This window comes from Falco rusticolus, chromosome Z, assembly GCF_015220075.1.
Source record: "Falco rusticolus isolate bFalRus1 chromosome Z, bFalRus1.pri, whole genome shotgun sequence".
Classification (NCBI taxonomy): domain Eukaryota; kingdom Metazoa; phylum Chordata; class Aves; order Falconiformes; family Falconidae; genus Falco; species Falco rusticolus.
Window position 1 is genome coordinate 60,799,222 of NC_051210.1, and position 20,328 is coordinate 60,819,549.

The 20,328-nt window shown below is 39.0% G+C and overlaps 1 protein-coding gene across 1 annotated transcript in view; it reads right to left on the minus strand.

Moving 5' to 3' along the window:
* Positions 1 to 20,328, minus strand: part of MAST4 (microtubule associated serine/threonine kinase family member 4) — a 201,292-nt gene that overhangs the window by 68,087 nt on the left and 112,877 nt on the right. The window contains exon 5 of the mRNA XM_037372641.1: positions 1,647 to 1,735. Coding sequence (XP_037228538.1) covers positions 1,647 to 1,735 — 89 coding nt within the window. The remainder of the gene's footprint in view (positions 1 to 1,646; positions 1,736 to 20,328) is intronic.

Below are 20,328 nucleotides of genomic sequence, written 5' to 3' on the forward strand. Positions count from 1 at the left end.
ACACATGCAAATTTTCGTCACATATATGAGATTTTTGCTGAAGAGCTCAGTGCACATACCTTGGGAGAACATACCAGCATTATGAGACTCAACTGCATCCTGGGTAACTGGAGAAGTTGCCAAATTTCCACAATAGGTTTTTGAATACACAGTACATTCTGCTGAGTTTAAGGAAAATAACAGCTTACACTCAACCTGTCTTAATTCTGGCAGAATCAGTTTTCTACCTTCAGAGCAACTTCTCAACAGCTGTGACATCAGCAATTTTATTCCCCTTCCACGGTTTGAGAAATCAATTCAAAAAGAAGCAATTTGCCAAAAGCATGAGTCCACTGCCAGGCAGAAACTCTGTAGCATTTACTGAATTATTTGTCTTTGGCATTACTGAATACACAACCTGTGATCAGGTCGCAGGTAATGCATGCTGGTCACTCCGTATTTTTGAAGCCTGTTAGGCATCATTGGTCTAAGCCACCAGTTTCCAAATGGATGGTATAGTCACTCATAGCAGTGGACATACACTAGTTTTTGCAGCAAGCACTGGTACTGTTTTCATCAAGTCAACACAGCACAACTAAAGCCTCTTTCTATGGTGACTGAAGATCCTCTGTTGCAAATGGCAATTTCTGCATTTGGGGGACACAGAGAGGAATCCCAAACATTCCAACATTTCATTTTTCAGTTTTAAAATAGTCTGCACCATGTTGTCCTTTGTTTGTATGTTTTAAACACTCTGCTGCCTTGAACTACTCACAAATCCTCATGTCTCAATTCCTGGTTACAATAGCCTGCTGCTCAGAGAGGAAAAAACACCTTCATATTTTTTCTAATAATGTTCCTTCCACAACAAAACTGGAGATGCCCTACTAAACTCATCATCCTCTTCCAAAATTCAACTGAAACACTGCATTGTCTCTTTTAGAACCCATCTGAGAGCAGTTCTTCAAAGCATTCAGTGTCATTTCCTACACAATGACTGGTGTGGGGCTTTCAATTTGCTGTGTAGTTACAGTCAATGCCCCCAAAATATAAAGAGACAATAAAATTTTGAGGAAATGTGTTTTGATATGTCAAAAATGTTCCCTTTTAAAATGAAGACAATCATTATCAATAAAAGATTTATTTATGGACTTTCATTCAATCTTTAAGTGCTTCAGAAGCAACTCAAAATGATCATCAATTTATTGCCACATAAAGTGAAGCACAGAAATTTCCAGCAACATGCCTAACACCATAAATCCTAGGGAGGAAAAGCACTAGGAATAACGTGTAATACCCTACTTACCAATTCCATTACCTTCACCATGCGTGCAAGCTATTTTATACCTTTTTTACACAACTAGGCCCAGAAAGGGTGGTGCGGTGGCGGTCGGGGGAAGAAATTGCATCAGAATGTCAGAATACAAGATAGGGAAATAAAAATAGCTACGTAGTCCATTTTTTGTACTTGTGGATTGCTTCTCACCATACGATAGAATTTATGGATCTCAACATAATAGAAATTTGGATGGAAAGGTACAGAAGTTTTTGCTATTGAAAACAGTGGAAAGAAAAGTAGTGGAACAGAGAATTTGTCTGTTTTGCTTTCCTCACATAGACATTTTAAGTATTTAATAACAGCAATAGTAGCATAGGTGTAAAATCACCTGCATGAGCTGAAAGTGGTGAATGGGGCCGAGGCAGAGCTGAAGACTGGCCATTGCCCATCAGACTCTTCCTGTTGCTTGTTCTACAGCTGTGGGCAAGAAGAGAGGAAAAAAGACATTAGCCTTAGAAATACAGCATATACCGTATATGAACATTTGATATTCTGATGCTTAGCTCCTTTACTTCCCTGTCTCCTATTAAAAATCAGAGCTATTGTTGGGTTTGTAGGCATGTCCAGGAAGTCTACAATCATGCTGGATAATGGCAAAGACAGCAGCCTCCAAAGAAAATGCACCATGGATACTTTTCAGGCTTGCACATTTGCTGTTCTGTGCAAAGACCAGGATTCCCCTGTAGAGTAATTCATAAAATGTTCTTCCCTGACTACAACTTGTTGCTCTGCCATACACTTTTTACGATATATAAAAATACAAAAGTACAATGTGAAAAACAGTTTCAAGCTTAGAATCACCATTCAATGATTAAACCTGTCTCTGCTGCACGAACTGTAGTTCCAAATCACATGCCACAAAGAGCAACAATTTATCAATCTAAGAATGATACAATAATTATAAATCTAATTACTGAGATAAATTTCACATCTGTGCCTTTTGTCAATGGAACAGATGATGCCTAAGATGAATGCATTTTTTTTACTCATACATTTTTCATCTACAAAGCCACTAATTTCCCAAATTACAAGATCATTAGGCGAGATAAATAGTAAATTAACACATCTATTAAACTTGGGAAAGGAGATATTTTTCTGAAATACATATCATAGTTTTAAAATATTTATTGGCAGAAGTGTTTTTCTTTTTTCCTCTTTCTACCATAATGAATATTCTCACAAACACAAATCCCCAACACTGCAAACATTCATGCACAAGAAAAATAGTATCTTGAAGTCAAAGAGACTGCAACTGTGTATAAACTTAAGTGCATATGCTAACATTTATGGCACTGCAATCCAATTTTTTTTCTGTAAAGGTTTAGGAAAAACTCAAAACCACTAAAACGGGAAAAAGTCACACATAAAACCATTTCGTTAACACAGTAGGTTCCAACAGTAGCAGATTCAGATCACAGTTTTACATTTCTCCAAAGATGAGTTCTGTAACATTATGATCTCTATGTAACAGCCAGAAAGCAAGACTGATTAGTCTTGATACGGTGTGAGATGAATAAAACACAAAATAAAGGATGGAGTTGAATAGCATGAAAGCTAAGTAAAATGAATTTAAAAGTATTCCAAAGAATACTGGAAACAAGTAAAATCGAAAAACAAAGAAGAAATTTTGAGTATGAAAGCAGTACAGAAGACGCCTGGAATATGGAGGGGGAAAAAACCCAACAAAACAAAGTGTCACACACTAAAACCAGTCTCCCCTTGAAAAATGTTTTATGAAGCAGCAAGACTGCCATTCTGTTTAATGGGTTAATGAAAAGTTCTTTTGCATGAATTGCACACTGAATTGCTGTATCACTTAAATATTACAATCAATTAAACAATGCATTCACTTTTGAGTGTATACTTATCATTACTGCAGACCTATGTAAGAAAAGAAAGCACAAAATGACTGCAAGATTCACATTTAGAACACTGGAAAAGTCAAACTATTTAAGACGTACATTGTAATTTCTAAGCTGAAAAATGAGGGAGAACTTTTAAAACGTGAAATTATACACACACGATTTCAGGAACCTGGCTAGATTAAGCACAGCTTTCTACAAGCATTTTTGACATATTCAGCACAATCTACTTTTTAAGTAATAGACCTTGAGCAAATATTCCATGTCTCATTAGACAACAATTTCAAAGTCATACTGTTCCCCACCGTCCATCTCTAAATTTGCCCAGCTGAAGAGTCATAGTCAACTCTTCTGTGATAAGAACGGTCCAAATTTTTTTCTCCTGGCTTCATGCAATATCACTGTATTGTTGGTAACTTCTTGTATCATACTATGACAAACCTCATTTTTTCATCTGTTATACTTGTTTTAAAAAGCTTGAATAACTTCCTTTGCAATTTTCCAATCTAAAACTGAATCCGGTGGAAACTTTTGGTATTCGTTAGGCATTCATTAAAGGACATACAGATTACATCTATCCACGATGGCATCACTACAGTGCCTGTGGTACAGGCTGGGGTTAAGAGAGACCATTACATGACTTTAAAGGAGCTTTGCGTGGCTTAGTTTAGCGTCTAAAGGATCACCACATGACCTGTCACAAGAAGGGAACACATTTTAAGGATCTAAACCATGGGTGTGTTCTCAGCAAAACATTTCAATGAATTCTAGACATCCTTCACTGATTTTGCTGCAATTTGCCTTTGTCTGTAAAAATTCAGAGTTTTATCACTTTTGCCATAATTTCCTACGTTATCTTGTTTTTAGGGGGTGGGTGGGGCTATTTTTCAGAATTATTACTGGGGAGCATGACGGCATTACCTTCAGTATCAAGATCTTATGTAATGAGAAAACTTTCCCCCAACTGCCATTTCAAAAAATTTTTTGCTGTTTGTTCAGATGTGGCTGCAGCTGTATGAAGAACGTATCTTTTATCACACTCAAACAAAATGTTCTATTGAGAAACAGAAAATGAAAACATATGAAGTCTCCTCTATTTGTCTTAACGCATGAAAGGACAAGTCTCTCCCACACCTCTCTCTGTAAGCTTTTTTTTTTTAAACAGTTCTGTTTCACGAAGATTTTGAAACTATGTTACCCATCCTGTATAATATATGAACTCCTTCCCCAGAATAATGGTATTATGAAGGAAGCTCTTTGTGGGTAAATAAAGAATTATCTTCAGGGAACCCTGACAGATGATCTAAACTGCTAGACCACCACAAATGCGAAGCAGGGTTGCACTGAGGAAATACCAAAGCATTGCTTTAGCCTTGAAACAGCCATCACCCACATACAAAAGAATCTCAGAAGTTAAAGCCGTTCTGCAGACAAAATCCTTTTTCCTAGATCTCTGAATACATCAAGTAACTTTCCCCTTCTATTGTCTTTATAAAACTATTCTCCCATTCAAATGGGACAATATAAACCAACTGATAAGAGGTAGCCCGGAAAGAAAGCCTCTTTGTCTGCAGCAAAGTTACAGCAGTGCAGGAGGAACAGTCTACAGGGACTGTAACCTAGGGAAACAAACCTTGGGGTAAACCAGAGTGCTGCACCCTCAAAATGCAATTCTCCAAGCCTTGGATCTCATGTTTTGATCAGGCTGCACAGCACAGAGAAAGAGACCAGCAAGCCAGGCAGCATGCATGACATAGGGTTTAGAGCCATGAAATAAACAGAGCAAGAAACTGCACCTTTTTCCAAGGAGAAGAGACTGGGGGTTGGTGGGTGGGGGCAATCAGTCATGTTCCACCATAACTAAACTTTGGGGTGCACACAAAACCTGAAGAAAATAGGAAATCTACAATTTTTGATCTGTTCTTCTCTGCCCCAGGAAGATCCTTCCTGGACTCTATAGTCTGCTGCCCACAACTTAAAGGAGGAGGATGTATTTGGAAGTAGTTGTCATTACACCATATTAGCAGTGACCTGGATTACTGACACTGTTGCTTATCTTGGAATCCAATTCATAATTTCCTATTTGGTTTCCAAATCGCCCACAGACAGGTTCTGCCTTACCTCCTGCTCCCCACCACTGACGCTCCTTCCCACTCACACCTCTCATCTGTGTCTGACTTCTCAGCACGTCTCACTGCTGAGGAATTCCTCCTTCACACCAGCCCCAGTCTAAGCCCCAATGCACCAACCTCCAAGTCACTTGTCCTCCAGCTGCTACAGATGATCAACGCTTCCATGAGAAATACTCATGATAAATAGAGAGAGGACTACAAAAAAAAATGCTTTGTGCTCAACATTTTTATATCACAAAGCAAGGGTGAACTACAGCTGCTGAAAGATGCAATCCAAAAGCTTGACTACTTTGTTCCTTAAATAGCCATAATTCCTCCCGTATCAGGCAAAAACTGTTTGGGCAGAGATGATGGGAACCGCTAGATTGAAACCGACAAAGCACAAGGCCCAAGTACTAGTACAGCCATTAAAATAGAGCTACACTCCACAAGCTGTTGGAAACACTGACAGAATAAAAACTTGAAGCAGAAATTCAGAGGTAGATTTAGATTAGATATTAGGATGAAATTCTTTACTGACTCTGACAGTGTTGAGACACTAGAACAGGTTTCCCAGGGAAGCTGTAACACTCCCTCTCTGGCAGTGTTCAAGGCCAGGCTGGATGTGGCTTTGAGCAACCTGTCGAGTGAAAGGTGTCCCTGCCCGAGGGAGGGAGCTGGAACTAGATTAGCTTTAAGGTCCTTTCCAACCCAAACCATTCTATGATTCATCTAGGACAGGCAGTTCTTTATCCAGAGCAGAAACAGTAAATGCAGATTTCCTGATACAGTACTCAAGAAACCGCAAAAATTGTGAGAGGTATGCACTGAAATGGAATTTTCGTCCTCAGAACAAGGGCTAATATGTGAGCAAATTAATGGCAGTAAAGGTTGGTTTTATATCCCCCACCCCTGCAGGGAAAGAAGGCTATGTTGACAGGATTACCACTTGCCATGCTTTTCATGGCAAAATTGGCATCTGCTTTAATAATTTATAATTAATTCATTTCAACATCCCCAACTATTAGTATTTACATTCGTAATAAAGATGGCTTTGGACTGTAAGCTATTATGACAGTTCACCACCTTTCACAGCCTATGCTGAGCACAGTACTACTCTACAACAACAGCTTCTTAATTTTATTATCAGTGTAATACAGTGGTTTAGCTGAAGGTAAAGATTTAAAGGGGACTCCCGTTTTAAGAGAGGCTGCAAACAAAATGTTTTACTTACTAATACAAGTGGAGAGAAATTAACCTGTTGCCATATGCAGAATGCAAAGGCTGACCATGCATAAAAGAGACTAATAATGTAAGACCAGCAATCCCATAAAAGCTCTGCAGACAGAAAAGGTAGTTACAATTTCTAGGGTGTTAAAATTGCATAGCTGAAAACCGCCTCAGGAGGAACATGCTGTCCCTAGCAAGATGTGCAATGTGGCCACTTTGTTTATACAGGGAAGTTAAATTTAAGTTATATTTCAGTTATATTTAACATGCTCCGAAGCTAGCTAACCTACGACTTCATAGTTTTTTATTATCTTTATAAGCTGTAACACTTCGGAGTCAACAGTGCACACAGCACTGCCTTAAAAATTAGAACATCTAGTCAGGAATTTAGCTTGTTTGGGTTTGATGTTTGTTTTTAAAGAAAAAGCCGCCTTTTGCATTAAAAAGCTGTTTGGTATTTCCAAGCTCTCCAGAATCCAGGCGAGTTCTGTGGGACATTAACTCCAACCAATGCAAAAAACAGCTGCCATGAAGAGATGACACACACTGATACTGCAGCAGCTTCCTTGTCAAAAGGAGCCGTTAAGCTTGTATTCGATGAAGCATCTCCTGTTGCAGAAAGTCAAAGTAACACATGGCCTGCAGCTAATGGTAGTTTCACACCTAGATCGCTTTATGAAAGAAAATTAGTCAACCAAGAATGTTCCTCTCTGAATACTATGGAATTACAGTTACATGACAAAATCCACAGGCTCCATCTAGTGCTACTTGTTGCTGCCCTGTTCTATCCTATCTATAAGAGACTGAAAAGTAAGGAAGCAAGGTTTTACAATTCTGAAAGAGGTTTTCCAGACTGAAGTTGGTAGATTCTCAAGGTGCTGCAACCCCTGACAGAAATGCACAAACTAGCCAAACGCAAGTAAAATAGACCACCAGTAATACCCAGAATTTTCTTTTCATTCTTTTCATGGTTTTCCACATTCCACACATACCCATTTATTATCACCTAGCATTATTTTCTGGTATATTTTTACCTCTATGTCTGCATATACACTTTCCAAATTTGGTGCATGCATATACATTCATATGTACACGTGTAAAATATATAAATATATTTCCATAAATACATACATATAAAATACTGTATTTAAAACATCAAGCATACGGCCAAACATTCAATTACTGCAAGTAATTAATCCATACTGGTCTTTAACGAACTGGAAAAAAAAGGGCTTTGGGATTTTAACTCTTGTAAGCATTCAGGTTTACTCTTTTGTATTTAAGCTTTAGTCAACTTAAATGAGACCAGTTTTAGTCTGAAGAAATGAGGGTAGTGTCAAAACATAATTAACATAACACAACAAGATGAAACATGCAGCTGCTGGCAGCCTGTCCCAGCACTCTCCAAACTATCAAGCTGCAGCAAGGTCTTTTACCATCTCATACCAGCATACTCTTCATACAGTCCCTCTGCTGCCTTCTCACCTCACCACCTCCAGGGCATGTGTTCTCTCTCCTCTTGCTTCTTCCTCCCTCCACTCGTTCCTCGGCGGCTCTCCCTTCACTGGCTCTCAACCCCTTAACAGAACAGCCACAGCTGCACCTTATCTACATGGGCCAACCCGCTGCCCCTGAAGCCAACCACAGCTGTATGTTATCAATGCTAATTAACCCAGCTTCATTCTTCTACAGCAGCCCTACTTTGGCAAAGTGTCCTTTGCAAGGCTAGTGTTTCAGCTTTGGCTACTGGCCAGGAGTGCATGGCCAGTAAAGGGTCCTCTCTAGGTACCCACACATTTGTGTGCAATGCTTTTTTCCCTGCCATTACTACCAGTTTACCAACATGCCACCAGAAGGTCACCTTTATTCAACCATACAAAAAAGGAGACCTCAAGTCTTTTTCTTTACCTTTCTTAAAAAAATCTACTGGTTAAATAAAACTTAAAATGCAATCCTCCAGACACATTATCACCCTCTGTATGGACTATATGAAGGCTTCAAATGCATGCAAGACAGTATCATTGCAAGAACAGCTGCCAAGAAAAATCACAGAATTGCAAATATTTGTCAAATCTCTGCTGTTCAGACTTGAGGAAGGCTGTCACAAAGACAGACTTCTTAACACCTTGATCTCCATCCCTCCAGTGTCTTACAAAACAAATAAATAAGATTCTTTGTTAAGCTTTCTCAACTGTACTTGCTAGTTAAGTGTTCTGTGTATTAACTCCAGTGACTGCTCTCACTTTTACTCTAAGCAATTCTGATCCGTAATTTTTCTTCTGCTTACAGAGGAAAATCAGTAGCCTCAAGAAATCTGAATTCCTTCTTCAGAACTAAAATGGTGTATTTCTACCTGTTCTGTTCCTTCCTAAAACAACTGATTCAGTTTTAACTTCTTATAAATATTTAATTATGTAACATTAAGGAAAAGATTATTTAGCCAACTATTAACTCTATAGTTCTACAATGTTCATAAAATAGCTGCATAAAAGATAACAGTGTAATACACACAAACTGGGCAGGCAGTGGAGAGCAGACAAAAAGGAATGCTCAGGATCATAAACCTGCTCACTGCACAATTCTGCTTCATTATCCACAAAATGCAGCTTCTGCATCCTCATATCATACAACCTACTGAGAACATGTGGATGAGAATTTAAATCCCACTGGTTCTTGAATTTATTGTATTTTTTTATTTGTGTCCTGGGAAGGAACATAAACCCAGTTGTTGGGTGGAACAGCACATCTGCCATCATACTGACGTATTTAACTATACTCGACACAAAAATGTTACTTCCAAAATAGAAAGGTAAGTAGGAAACTAGTACCAGAAAGAGGAAAAATATAAAAGGCTGGCCTAAATCATCACTACATATGATTATCTTTATTCTGCACAATCCAAGAGATGCAAAAAACCCACAGAAACACCTCACTGGAAATAAATAATAATCAGGAGCCACATTGATGAGTTTATAATATTTAACAAGTGCTATCTTAAAAATAGAAGTGTCATACATCAGAACTGTGAAGATCAAAGCAGCAATAGTTTGGAGGTAACCACATGCAGTGCCTTGACTTGCACAGTAGATAACACTGCAGACATGATTTGCATTAGGCAGGAAATTCCCTGTTCAGAGAGTGAACGCCTATCAAGGCTGCAGCACAGACAGCAGGTTTAAAACACAGGTCCCTCTGTGCTCTTGGCAATGCCCACCAGTTTCACATTAACCCAGATCAATCCAGACTTTGACTCTAGACTGCAAGCTCCAGTGCATCTCTTGGGATAAGAGGATGCAATCAGACATTTCATGTCGTAGTGGCCAGGCTGGGGGCAGGATGTTTCTCACTGCCTCCTTGCTCACTGTTAACAGCTTGGAAGAAACTGGGAGCGAGGGGAGCAGAGGGAGGCGAGTCAGGGCTGTGGGATGCTATCCACTGCTGCTGCTCCCTCCAGAGCCTCCACTACTCCACCTCAGGCTGGAGTGCTGCCTGCTAGACCGTAGCACAGACACTGTCACAGGTGGTGCTTGCCACTGGCTCTGTCCCTACTTGGGAGCTGGGCTGGCGCCCCATGGCTGCTTTGGAAGTGAGACTGAGGCAAGGAGGTAGTTGGGGGATCTCCTCCTCACCCTTCCACCCACAGCTGAAGTTGAGGTTTAAAGCAGAGCCTTTTCCACACTGCCACTGAACAGCACAGCCCACAGCCTACCGGCAATTTTTACCCAGTCTGGTCCTTCAAAAAAAACCCATAAACAAGTGGGTCCTGTTCCGGCCATATTTCCTTTGAATAACATCCATCCAGACTTGAGGACTAACCACAGCCAATTCCCCAGGCCATTTCAGTACTGCAAGGGAGCCAAGCACATACCCTGAATTTTCTGTAACTCTGGTTGAAACTGAGGCCAGCATAGTTCAGAATTAAGATAAAACATGGGAGTGGCTCCAAACTACAGGCAGAAGACCTGTTTACCCAGATACCTACCACAGTGAAACCCTGTCCCACCTTCTCCCCAGCCTTCTCATTCTGTTTTCCACTTAAACCTACCAGGTCACGGCTTTCTTTGCTTTTTCCTTGTCTTCTTCCTTGCTGGTGGTTCTTCACAACCACCACAGCTCTGAGCACCATTGTTCAAAACTCACCATGTATCATGGAATTAGTGGGCCAGGATGGTAAGCCAGGCAGACCTCCCCACAGCGTTGAAAGCATTCCCCAAACAGCACAGAGAGTAGCTTTAGGAGTGCTTCTCTTGGCCAAAAGAGTGTGCATGGTGACAATACTCAATAAAGTCTCAAAGGGTTAAAGTCTGCCATGGTCTCAAATTATCAAGTGGTTATACATGTGCTCCAGCAGATGTCTAGGAGACACCACAGAAACGACCTACCCATTTTTTGTTGGGGAAAGGAAAGATGAAATTATTTAGTCTGCTCTGATTCTCCCTAGAGTTGTTCTTCATCTTCCTTTCAACCTCCTCAATTTGTTTGTACTGTACCCATCAAAATAATTTATGTTGCCAAGGCTATTTCCACATAAAAAGATTCAGAGGCTTATTAAAACAAAAGCCTTTATCACATGAAAAACTGTCTGCTTTGCACTGCACTCCACAGACTCTCCCCATGAGAAAAGTCACTAGAAGACAAGCTCCTAGAAATATTTTTCCCTACATTATTTCATTATTTTTAGGACAATTTTGAGCTTTATTATTTTACCCCCTTGCCTTTTTCCTAATAATCATGAAAAAGTACAAATAAATTTATCATATCCTAAAATCCAAGGGTAGGAAATCAGGAGCCGCCAGAAGCAGAGAGATTTTATATGGCTTCACTTTCAAATCCAGTAGTTCTCTACTGATTTAACCCCTAAAATAATTTATATTTATACCCAACTCCTATCTCCTATAATTAAATATTAACAATTCATTTTTACTCAAAGGAGTAGTGAGCCCAAACAGGACTGCTTTTTTCCTTCCTTGCTAAAACTGGTACCTCTCAACCTCTTCAAATGATGAGGGAGCACATGACTATTATGTGTTGTCTTTCAACCTTTAGCAAATACTACCAAAGATTCAAGGGATGAACAGGTAAGACAATACCAGAGCAATGCACTTGACTGAAGAAAAACTACATTCCCATAACAAACCTATAGGAGCCAAAGTGCCTGAATTTTTTTGTTCCTAATTGGACAGGATCCTAAAGCTAGAAGATACTTTTTCACATCAGTTACAGTTTCACTGTTAAATAACAAGTTAGTTATTGCTAGGAAGTGTTTAAGACACTAAGAAAGTTGCAAAAAACGTTCTACAAGCCTCCTGTGTCTTCATGCGATTTTAAAAATGCAATTGTACAAATTACAGCTTGTATTCCATCTTCAAATATTTTGACTCCTCCTAGCTCATTGTTGATGCATATTCCTGGGAGACTTCTGCCTTTTCTAGAGTTGTAAGCCTTCTGAAACTGGCAGATGTAACTTTTTATCTTTTATTTGGTGTGAGGTAACTAAAAAGACTATCACTTCTGTGTTAGTAATCACATCCAAAAAGCAAGCTGCATGTGTGGTGTGTGTGTGTGCCTGTACATATATGACTTTAACCTCCTGGCAGAAGGTGGTTTACAACAAAATAATGCCAAAACAAAAGACTTAAAAGAACACTGAACTAAATCCTTGAAAAATGTTTTAAGAGCCTCATTTAATTATTTAGTAATTCAATGCAACTTTTTACAGCACTACACAACCGGAAGTAAACAAAAAAAAAAGCAAAGTAGGAGTTTAATAGGACAAAAAAACCCAAAAGTGACATGGTATTAAAATAAAAGCCTGTAAACTCACTCAGAGGAAAAAAAAAGAAAAAAAAACACAACACAAAATGCAGCTTCTGCATCATCATATCCTAAACTTGTCTTCTGTCATAAATAACCTGACCTAATCTTTTCATCTTACGAACAAGCTTAAGCAATTGATTCAACAACGGTTTGCTTCAAATTGTGTTACCCAGAGAAGGATCTTTGACTCAGACCTGAAAGATGTGCATGTCATTTGCACTAGTTTGACACTAGTCCTGCTCTCAAATGCCACTGTTCTGTTTGGAGATACTTGGTGACATCTCCACCCCAACTGGCAGACATGGCAGCCAATATATTAGAAAAGCCCTCCAGTTCTCCTGCAAAAGTTGCCATAAGCATACTGGGTACACCGTTATTTCCAGTGTCTTGGAGGAAGCAGACACATTCATCCACAGTTCCAGCCAAGTTGCCCGGGACCTCACCACCCTCATGGAGTGGCAGGAAAGCTGTCTGCCAGGGAACTGCCACTGCTGCTCTTCAGCGTGGGGCAACTGCTCGGCTCCATGTCACAGCCGGGCCTGAGGTGCCCCTGAGCTGGAAGGACTCAGCCTCCATCACCTGAAAAAATCTCTTGTGGAATAAGAAGGTCCACAAATACCTGACCAGCAAACACTGATGCCTCTTGCACCAAAACTCTCTTTTCTATAAACTTCACATCTTGAAGAGAAACGCATAGTTATCAACAGGGTAACAGCCTACACACATAGAATCGTAAGCAGGATTTACCTTTATTTCCCAAAATCACTGTTAATCACACCTAAATACATAAGGCCTACCACCACTCAAGAAGCAAATGCTTCACACAGTTCTGAAATAGAAGCAGGGAAAGTGCTGCCTAGGGAAGGGGCATCTTCAAGCCTCCCCCTCTCATGTACTCCTGCCCAATGGCGATGACCACACAATCTTTAAAAACAGCTGTAATGAGAGGGTGAAATAGTAGAGTTGCGTGAGCTACCTCCTTCTGCAACTTAATTCAGCAGAAAGTTTCTGAAAGTAGTTTCCAAAACAACAACAAAACCAGACTTCCTTTAGCTGCAGCCCAGAAGGAAGCTGGGGAGGGGGGGTGAGCATTCAAGGATGTTAAGTCTCCAGCAGACACACTCTCCCAGTAAGAGCAGAAAGTCCTGAACCCTGCCGTTAATTAACATCCTGAGAACCAGAAGCGAGGATACATATCCACAGATTGGAAAGTACTGCAACAAGAAGCACAGCTGCCTACTGGCATTTGACATGTGAGGGAAATGGGCTTTATCCCTTCTATGGCACTTTGGCATTAACCCTAGTGGTTTACCTGTTTCTCGTTCCTTTCCTCTTACATATATGAGAGTTGCCAAAAATTTGCAAAGAATGCCCGATTTTAAACTAAGCAATACTAGATAAGTTTGCACTCTTTCTTTAAAGGAATTAATGCAAATAACAGGAAAATTATCCTGTTCCTTTTTATTTCTGAACTTCCGAAAAAGGCAAGAGGCAAAAGTATCACACCTTCCATTTTGCAATTCATGTTCTGTACTGTCTTTTGCTTGGACATAAGTAGTCACTAATGCTTAAGCAGTTAATACATTGGAATTAAGGAAACAAAGAAAACAGTTTAAAGAAAACAAAACAAAAAAAATCACTATTTAGGACAAAAATGTGTTTGAAAATTATGCCCTTTACTGATTAGGAGCCTGAATACAAACAATTAAGCAGGAAGCATTCAACCTGAAAACTACATCTGGTCTCGTAAGACCTCCAGCAGTACCATCAGTGTCCCACATTTGAGCATGCACACACTGCAGTTCAGAAATTTAGTTTGCAAACAAAAGACCCCCTCTCTTTACTGAGACCCACAGGCTCCTTTCCTCCCATTGCCAGCTGACCAGAAGTTTTCTAATTAAATCATAATTAAGCATCTAGAAGTGTTATTTTCCAGGGGAGGAGGGCCAATCCTTTCATTGTGCCCATTCAGCTGTTAGCGTCTGTTGAGCCTGCCGAAAAGGGCATCAATTAATGCCAGCTATGGTGGCTTTCATGAACAGGCTGTTTGTTCAGTAGGAACCGGCTCTCTGCAGAGTCATGCTGAAATGTAAGCAACCAACCACTCCATGGTCACAACATTAAGACATCACTGGACACATACGTGCAGCCAGGAAGGTAGCATTCCCCATCAGTCAGATGGAGCTATAACAAATTAAGAGGGTTTTTACCCTTGGAGTTCCCAAACACAGCTACATCCCTTTAATAGCAAAACAACAAATAACCATTATAAAAAAAAACAACAAAACAACACTAAGTCCAGATGAAAACTGACCTTATGTAACTGACATTACTGTTGACTATTATTTTTCACTCAACAAAGCTTCATGAGAAATTCAACAGAAAAAAATCAAGTACCTGCCAGCACACAGAGCTGACGCAATTTATAAAACTACAGAAACTACCACATGAAATGTAGTTACTGTATATTTTTATTAGATATACAATAACTACATTTCAGAGTTAGCTGCCTATCTGTACTGGTTTAGCTACATGACATGTTCTCCCTTCTACAGACAAAGTTACATCACAGGGCACAAGTATTTTTACCAGTTCAGATATTCCCAGACAGAAATAAAAATGAACATGAGAATACAGTCTTTTTCAACTGTAATTGTGTACTAACAAAGCTACATCAGCCAAATTATTTTACTAGCTATAGCTCAAATAATTACTCCTATATAAAACCTAGTGTGTAGGCTATGTCTGGAATCAAACTTCAGCTCCATGTGGCAGTACACCTACCGAGGAAGGCAATCTATTACACATGCAGATCACACTGCTTTGCTGCAAAGTCACAGTGAGGTAACTGGAAACATCTGAATAATCCCCAGTGAAGCAATCCAAACATCGCCAAGCAGAGTCATCAGCAGGGGTTGACAACATGAGGCTTCTGACATCCACTCACTCTGGTTTGGGGCTTTTTTTTTTGGGGGGGTAATGCTTAGTCATCAAGCACCACACAAGCCAGTAAAGATCAGCCGATTTACATGTTTCACTTTGCTGCCACAGACCTGGAACTTACATACACATGCACTTTTATACTATTAAAAATAGTATGGTGCAGTACTATAAAAACGTTTCAGTGGTGTGTGTTTCAGGTGACTGGATGACTCAAACAGTGAGGTCAAAACCAAATTATCTAGGCTGTCCCAAGGAAGTATTGATAAAGCATTCATGTTATGCCACCAAATTCCCCCTCCCCCGACATGCTATGTCACTTTAATGATTCAAGTATCCAAATCTCTGTATCAGAAATATTGTACAACTTCAGAATCCCTTAAGCCTATTTAAGACAGGTTTTCTGGATAAAAAAACACAGTAGTGCTGGGTTGCAGCCTCTCATACAGGGTCTGAAAAGAGATGACACATTATCCAGGGAGAGGGGAATTTTTCTTCTCTGCAATGGTATACTTCAAGCTCCTTCCCACAACTGGTGGCCCAGCACAACTGTAACACAATCTGATCTTAAATTTATCCATGTGGGTTTTTCCAATGAAAATCTGCTGCGTAAAACTGGAAAATGAGCAGCAAAAACCCCAGTATTCATGCAAGACTACAAATCTCCAAGTAGAGCTCTAATGAAATGAAATGTCCCTCGAATTAAAATGTACCTCCAGGACTTAAATCCACACAATGATACAGTATATCACAAGAATATCAAGAAAAGACTAAGTCCGTCCTAAACACAGCACAGAGTATACCACCAATTTATGAAAACAAATTTTGCATATGCTTTGCCCTGGAGAAATATCCATACCAGGAAAGGAGTATTATACTACCACAGTAATGTACTAATTGCTCACAAATAGAAGTCAGTCACAGAGGATTCATGAAAGCAAATGCCAGTGACTCAGTGTAGAAGAAAGAAGGAATAAAACCAGTACAAGAATGTGATTTATAATGTACAAATAACTATGAGCTAATATTGTGAAGAGGAACAATTTCACAAGGAAGATTTGTTTAATTCACCCTGCTGCTTCAAGAAAAAAGTATCATATGAAATGACTAGTAAAGCAACATCCACTGTACATACAAAAAAAGCATGCAGTGATAGTTAATATTTTCATTTTGAACACGTCAGTTAACTTACTGTCCACAGCTAAGAAAGCCTACAACCTACCCGACACAACAGCAGCAACAGCTTTAGGTGCCAGATCTAGCAGCGCTGCTGGCAGTAACGACAATCTGAGATGCTACAGGAAATACTGCTTGTCAAACAATGCAACACAGGATGGCATGTATCTGTATTTAAACTTAACTGTTTAAACTTTATCTGCTCCAATATAAGCAGGACTGCAGGCAAACTAAAGGAGAGGAAACCAAAGTGAGTGTGTTGCCAACTATTACAACTGTATGATGTAGTACATGCAGTTATTCTTCAAGTTCTAGATTCTCGACTCATACAATAACTCAAGAACTCCAAATTTTTAATGTTTAAGGGTAGCATCTTGTTGTTTGGTTTGGTTTTTTGCTTTGTGGTTTGACAATTTTCTTAGAAGTTCATGTTTCATGTTCATTTTGGCAATGGAGAAATTTAACATGACCCTTAAACATCTAAAACCAGGTGAAAATTAACTTCTGTCCATGAACATTTCCACATTAAAATAGAAAGTGCTAAAATCACTACAGCAGTAATGGATTCCAAATAGAATGGAACACTGGCTCGGACACACATTGCAAAGCTGAATAGTGCAATTCAGTGTACAGTCTTTCTTCTTTACACATCAATCCCTGAAGAATTCTAGTAGTGCATGCTTAAAAAAATCCCTCAAGACTACATAATCCTGCAAGAACAGATCTGCCTGGCTTTTTAACTTCAGTTAAAATTCCACCTTGGAGTAGCAATGTCTGGGACAGCAGAGACATGATGGTAGAAAGGGTAAATCTGGAAGGGAATTTGTGTCAAAGCTGTCAATGAGAGCTGGAACTCTCCTACGAAAAATTATTTTAGAGAAGCCTTCACCGTTTATAAACTGCTAAATATACAAAATCTGTCATCTCAGACATGAGCAATACACTTACAAGAAAAAAAATTTAAAATCTCGAGTTTTTTGCATCCATGAATGACAACCAATTTCAATTGGAATTGTGCCTATGACTTACACTGGATTTAGACCCAAGAAAAACATCATTATTAGAACAGTACAATGGAACCCATAATGAGCAGATTTCCTGCGTTCTTCAACTATGCCTTGAAGTACCACCACATCACATTATGTTCCTCAAATTCTCTAAAACATACTACTATACTAGCAATTAATTCTTATGTGGATAAGCTAAAACCATCACTGTCCACACATTTCTGTAAGCTGTACTGCCACGAGGTTACATATCCATCGTTACTATTCTGAGATCCACACCACTGATTCCACCACAGAAAATGGTCTTGAAGACGACCAGTCATTTTAAGCACCATGGATGAAGAGAACAAAGTTGAATCTACAGTTTAAGATTAATTCAGTAGTTTTAATACAAGTACTCTGTTCCACTGAAAACTTGTCTTGGCACATCCATTTGATGTAACGGGGACAGGTTCAAGTGAACTATGACAATGTAGCATTCTGCGATCTTCTAACTTTCTCACTAGTGAACAAGAACATGTTCAAGAGTTTGACCATTAATCCTTCATTTCCTGGAATCTGCAAAATCGAGGCCTCAAAACTCTGATTTGGTTCAGTGGTTTAATCAAACATTAGATTTTGTATTAACATAAGTTCCATCACAGCTTTTCAGATAATCATTACAAATGACCTCACACTACGTTCAGCTTGAAAGCCACGTGTAGACACACAACTGAAAGACAAAATAATGTCAGCAAAAGCCACTTCCCCAAATGTCTTGAATATAAAAGAATAGGGACATTCATTGGAATTACCCTTTTCCCAAATCATAACTGCAAAAATTACCACTACCCATATACGCAGATTTTACCTTTGAAGACATAAATTAAATGATAAAGCATTCACAGAAATCAATGTCACATTCACATGCTTTTTAATAACCTTCCTTCTATAAATGCGTAACTGAACATTAAATTAAAATGATTTTTCAGATTTTCAAAACCTTGAGAAAGTTATGCAGGTAATGGTAGCACTTAATTTAGAAGGGCTGGACAAGTAGTTTGATGTACACATGGGTGTGTGACCAATTAAAAAGTGACTGATTGTTTTCTCAGCCTTGCTTAAATTGATTGCAGAGCTCTGACTTGTTTTTATGGGGAGGTATAACCTCTTGCCTCATTCTGAGTAGCATAACTTTAGCTGATACAGGAAAGTAACGACAATTAAATTTTAAAAAGTGACCAATAACCCCCCCCCCCCGACTAACTGGTAAACTGGTGAATTCATATTTCCTCCTACAACTTTGTGAAATAGCAATGTAATCTGATCATCTCTTCCTTCCAAAGTGTTGCATGAGAATTCATGATTGTGGAGACTGTTTACTGATCAACACAGATTTCTTCGTATCCTTTAGAGAAATAGCATACCTTGCTCTCTTAATTTCTCTGGGTTTTTTTCCCCTCCAGTAAACAAACTTAAACGCAAGAATAGCAGCTTCACATCTATTTAACATAGGAAAGGTACAGTAACATTTTGCAAAAGACTGCTAAACTCCCAAGCTAGACTGAATGTTGTATTACTGATACATACTGATACTGATTGCCACTGAAGGATCACTTACTAAGAGCTCTAACAACAAGTTATGGTAATAATTCCAGAAATTAATATTCTGCTTTTACATTCTGACTATTCAGTATGTTCTACTAGCATATCTTTAAAGCAGATCATGTAGTTACTCTCTCCAAAGGACAAATTCTGGTCTTCCTATTCATTAATGTCTCCCAGCACTTTTTATCTTTATCTCTTTATCACTGTGAAAAAGTAGAAACATGTCATTCATTGGTGTTGGAGACAGAAATCATGCTGCAACATGATACAAAGCTACACGTCACATCATTTACAAGTCTAGTTTTAACAGTCCAAATGCCTGTAGCCGTATCACCCACCTTGTGCAGCGATTTTGTCACATCTTAGGCTACAGGCATTAAGCTAACTAGCTGCTCCAGGAAATGATGATGATCTCTGAGTCAGAGCTAAGCACACACCCCAGGTATGGTGCTGCAGGGCACCGTGCTGTTTTGCAGATGAATCTGGGCTGCCAACCACGTGAGATCGTTCGAGATTACTGCTTTTGGTTAAGTCAAGCACGCACTTGTGAAAAAAACTACTGAACATTCAGAAACCCAGATCAACTGAGTGTGTTTTCTACAGTCCTGGGTTGCTCTTCAAGATCTCAACAAGCTAATTATAAAGAAAAAGTTTACTCATTTTGACAGCACATTTATGTTAAGCAACCCCCTGGTTACCTTATGCTTAATTTAAAATCAACATGTCTTTTGACAGAATGAAGCTACTGAAAACTACCCAAACTAACAAGAATAGGTCTGTTACAGACTATGTAAACACAGTTCTATCATTCAAGCCAATTTATGATTCCTAACAATAAAGTGCAATGAGGATGTTTTGAGATTAAATTTAGCAATACACAAATATCCAGTTTAACAACTCAAATTCTTATCAAGTCACAGGCCAAGTATAAAAAGTAGGTAAATTATACTGATAACCTCTTCAGAAGGTTATCACCACTGAGTATACAAAGAGAAGCATGGAAGTTCACTGATTTTGTTGAGGCAAACAGACAGTGTGTGGCCACAGTACAAGTTAGAAGTCAGATTTTCATGTTCAAGCAACTAAATCATACTCTCAGGATACATACAAATATTTTCAATAGAAGAAGTACCCAGCATAGTTCAATGTTATAATTTTATAAATTCAGTATGCTGGGAGAAGGGAAGGAAAAAAATCCAATAAGCCTTAAGCAAAACTACTGCCTTAGAGTAAGGTGCCTTCCAACTAACTTAAAAAAAAAAAAATATCAATTTAAATAA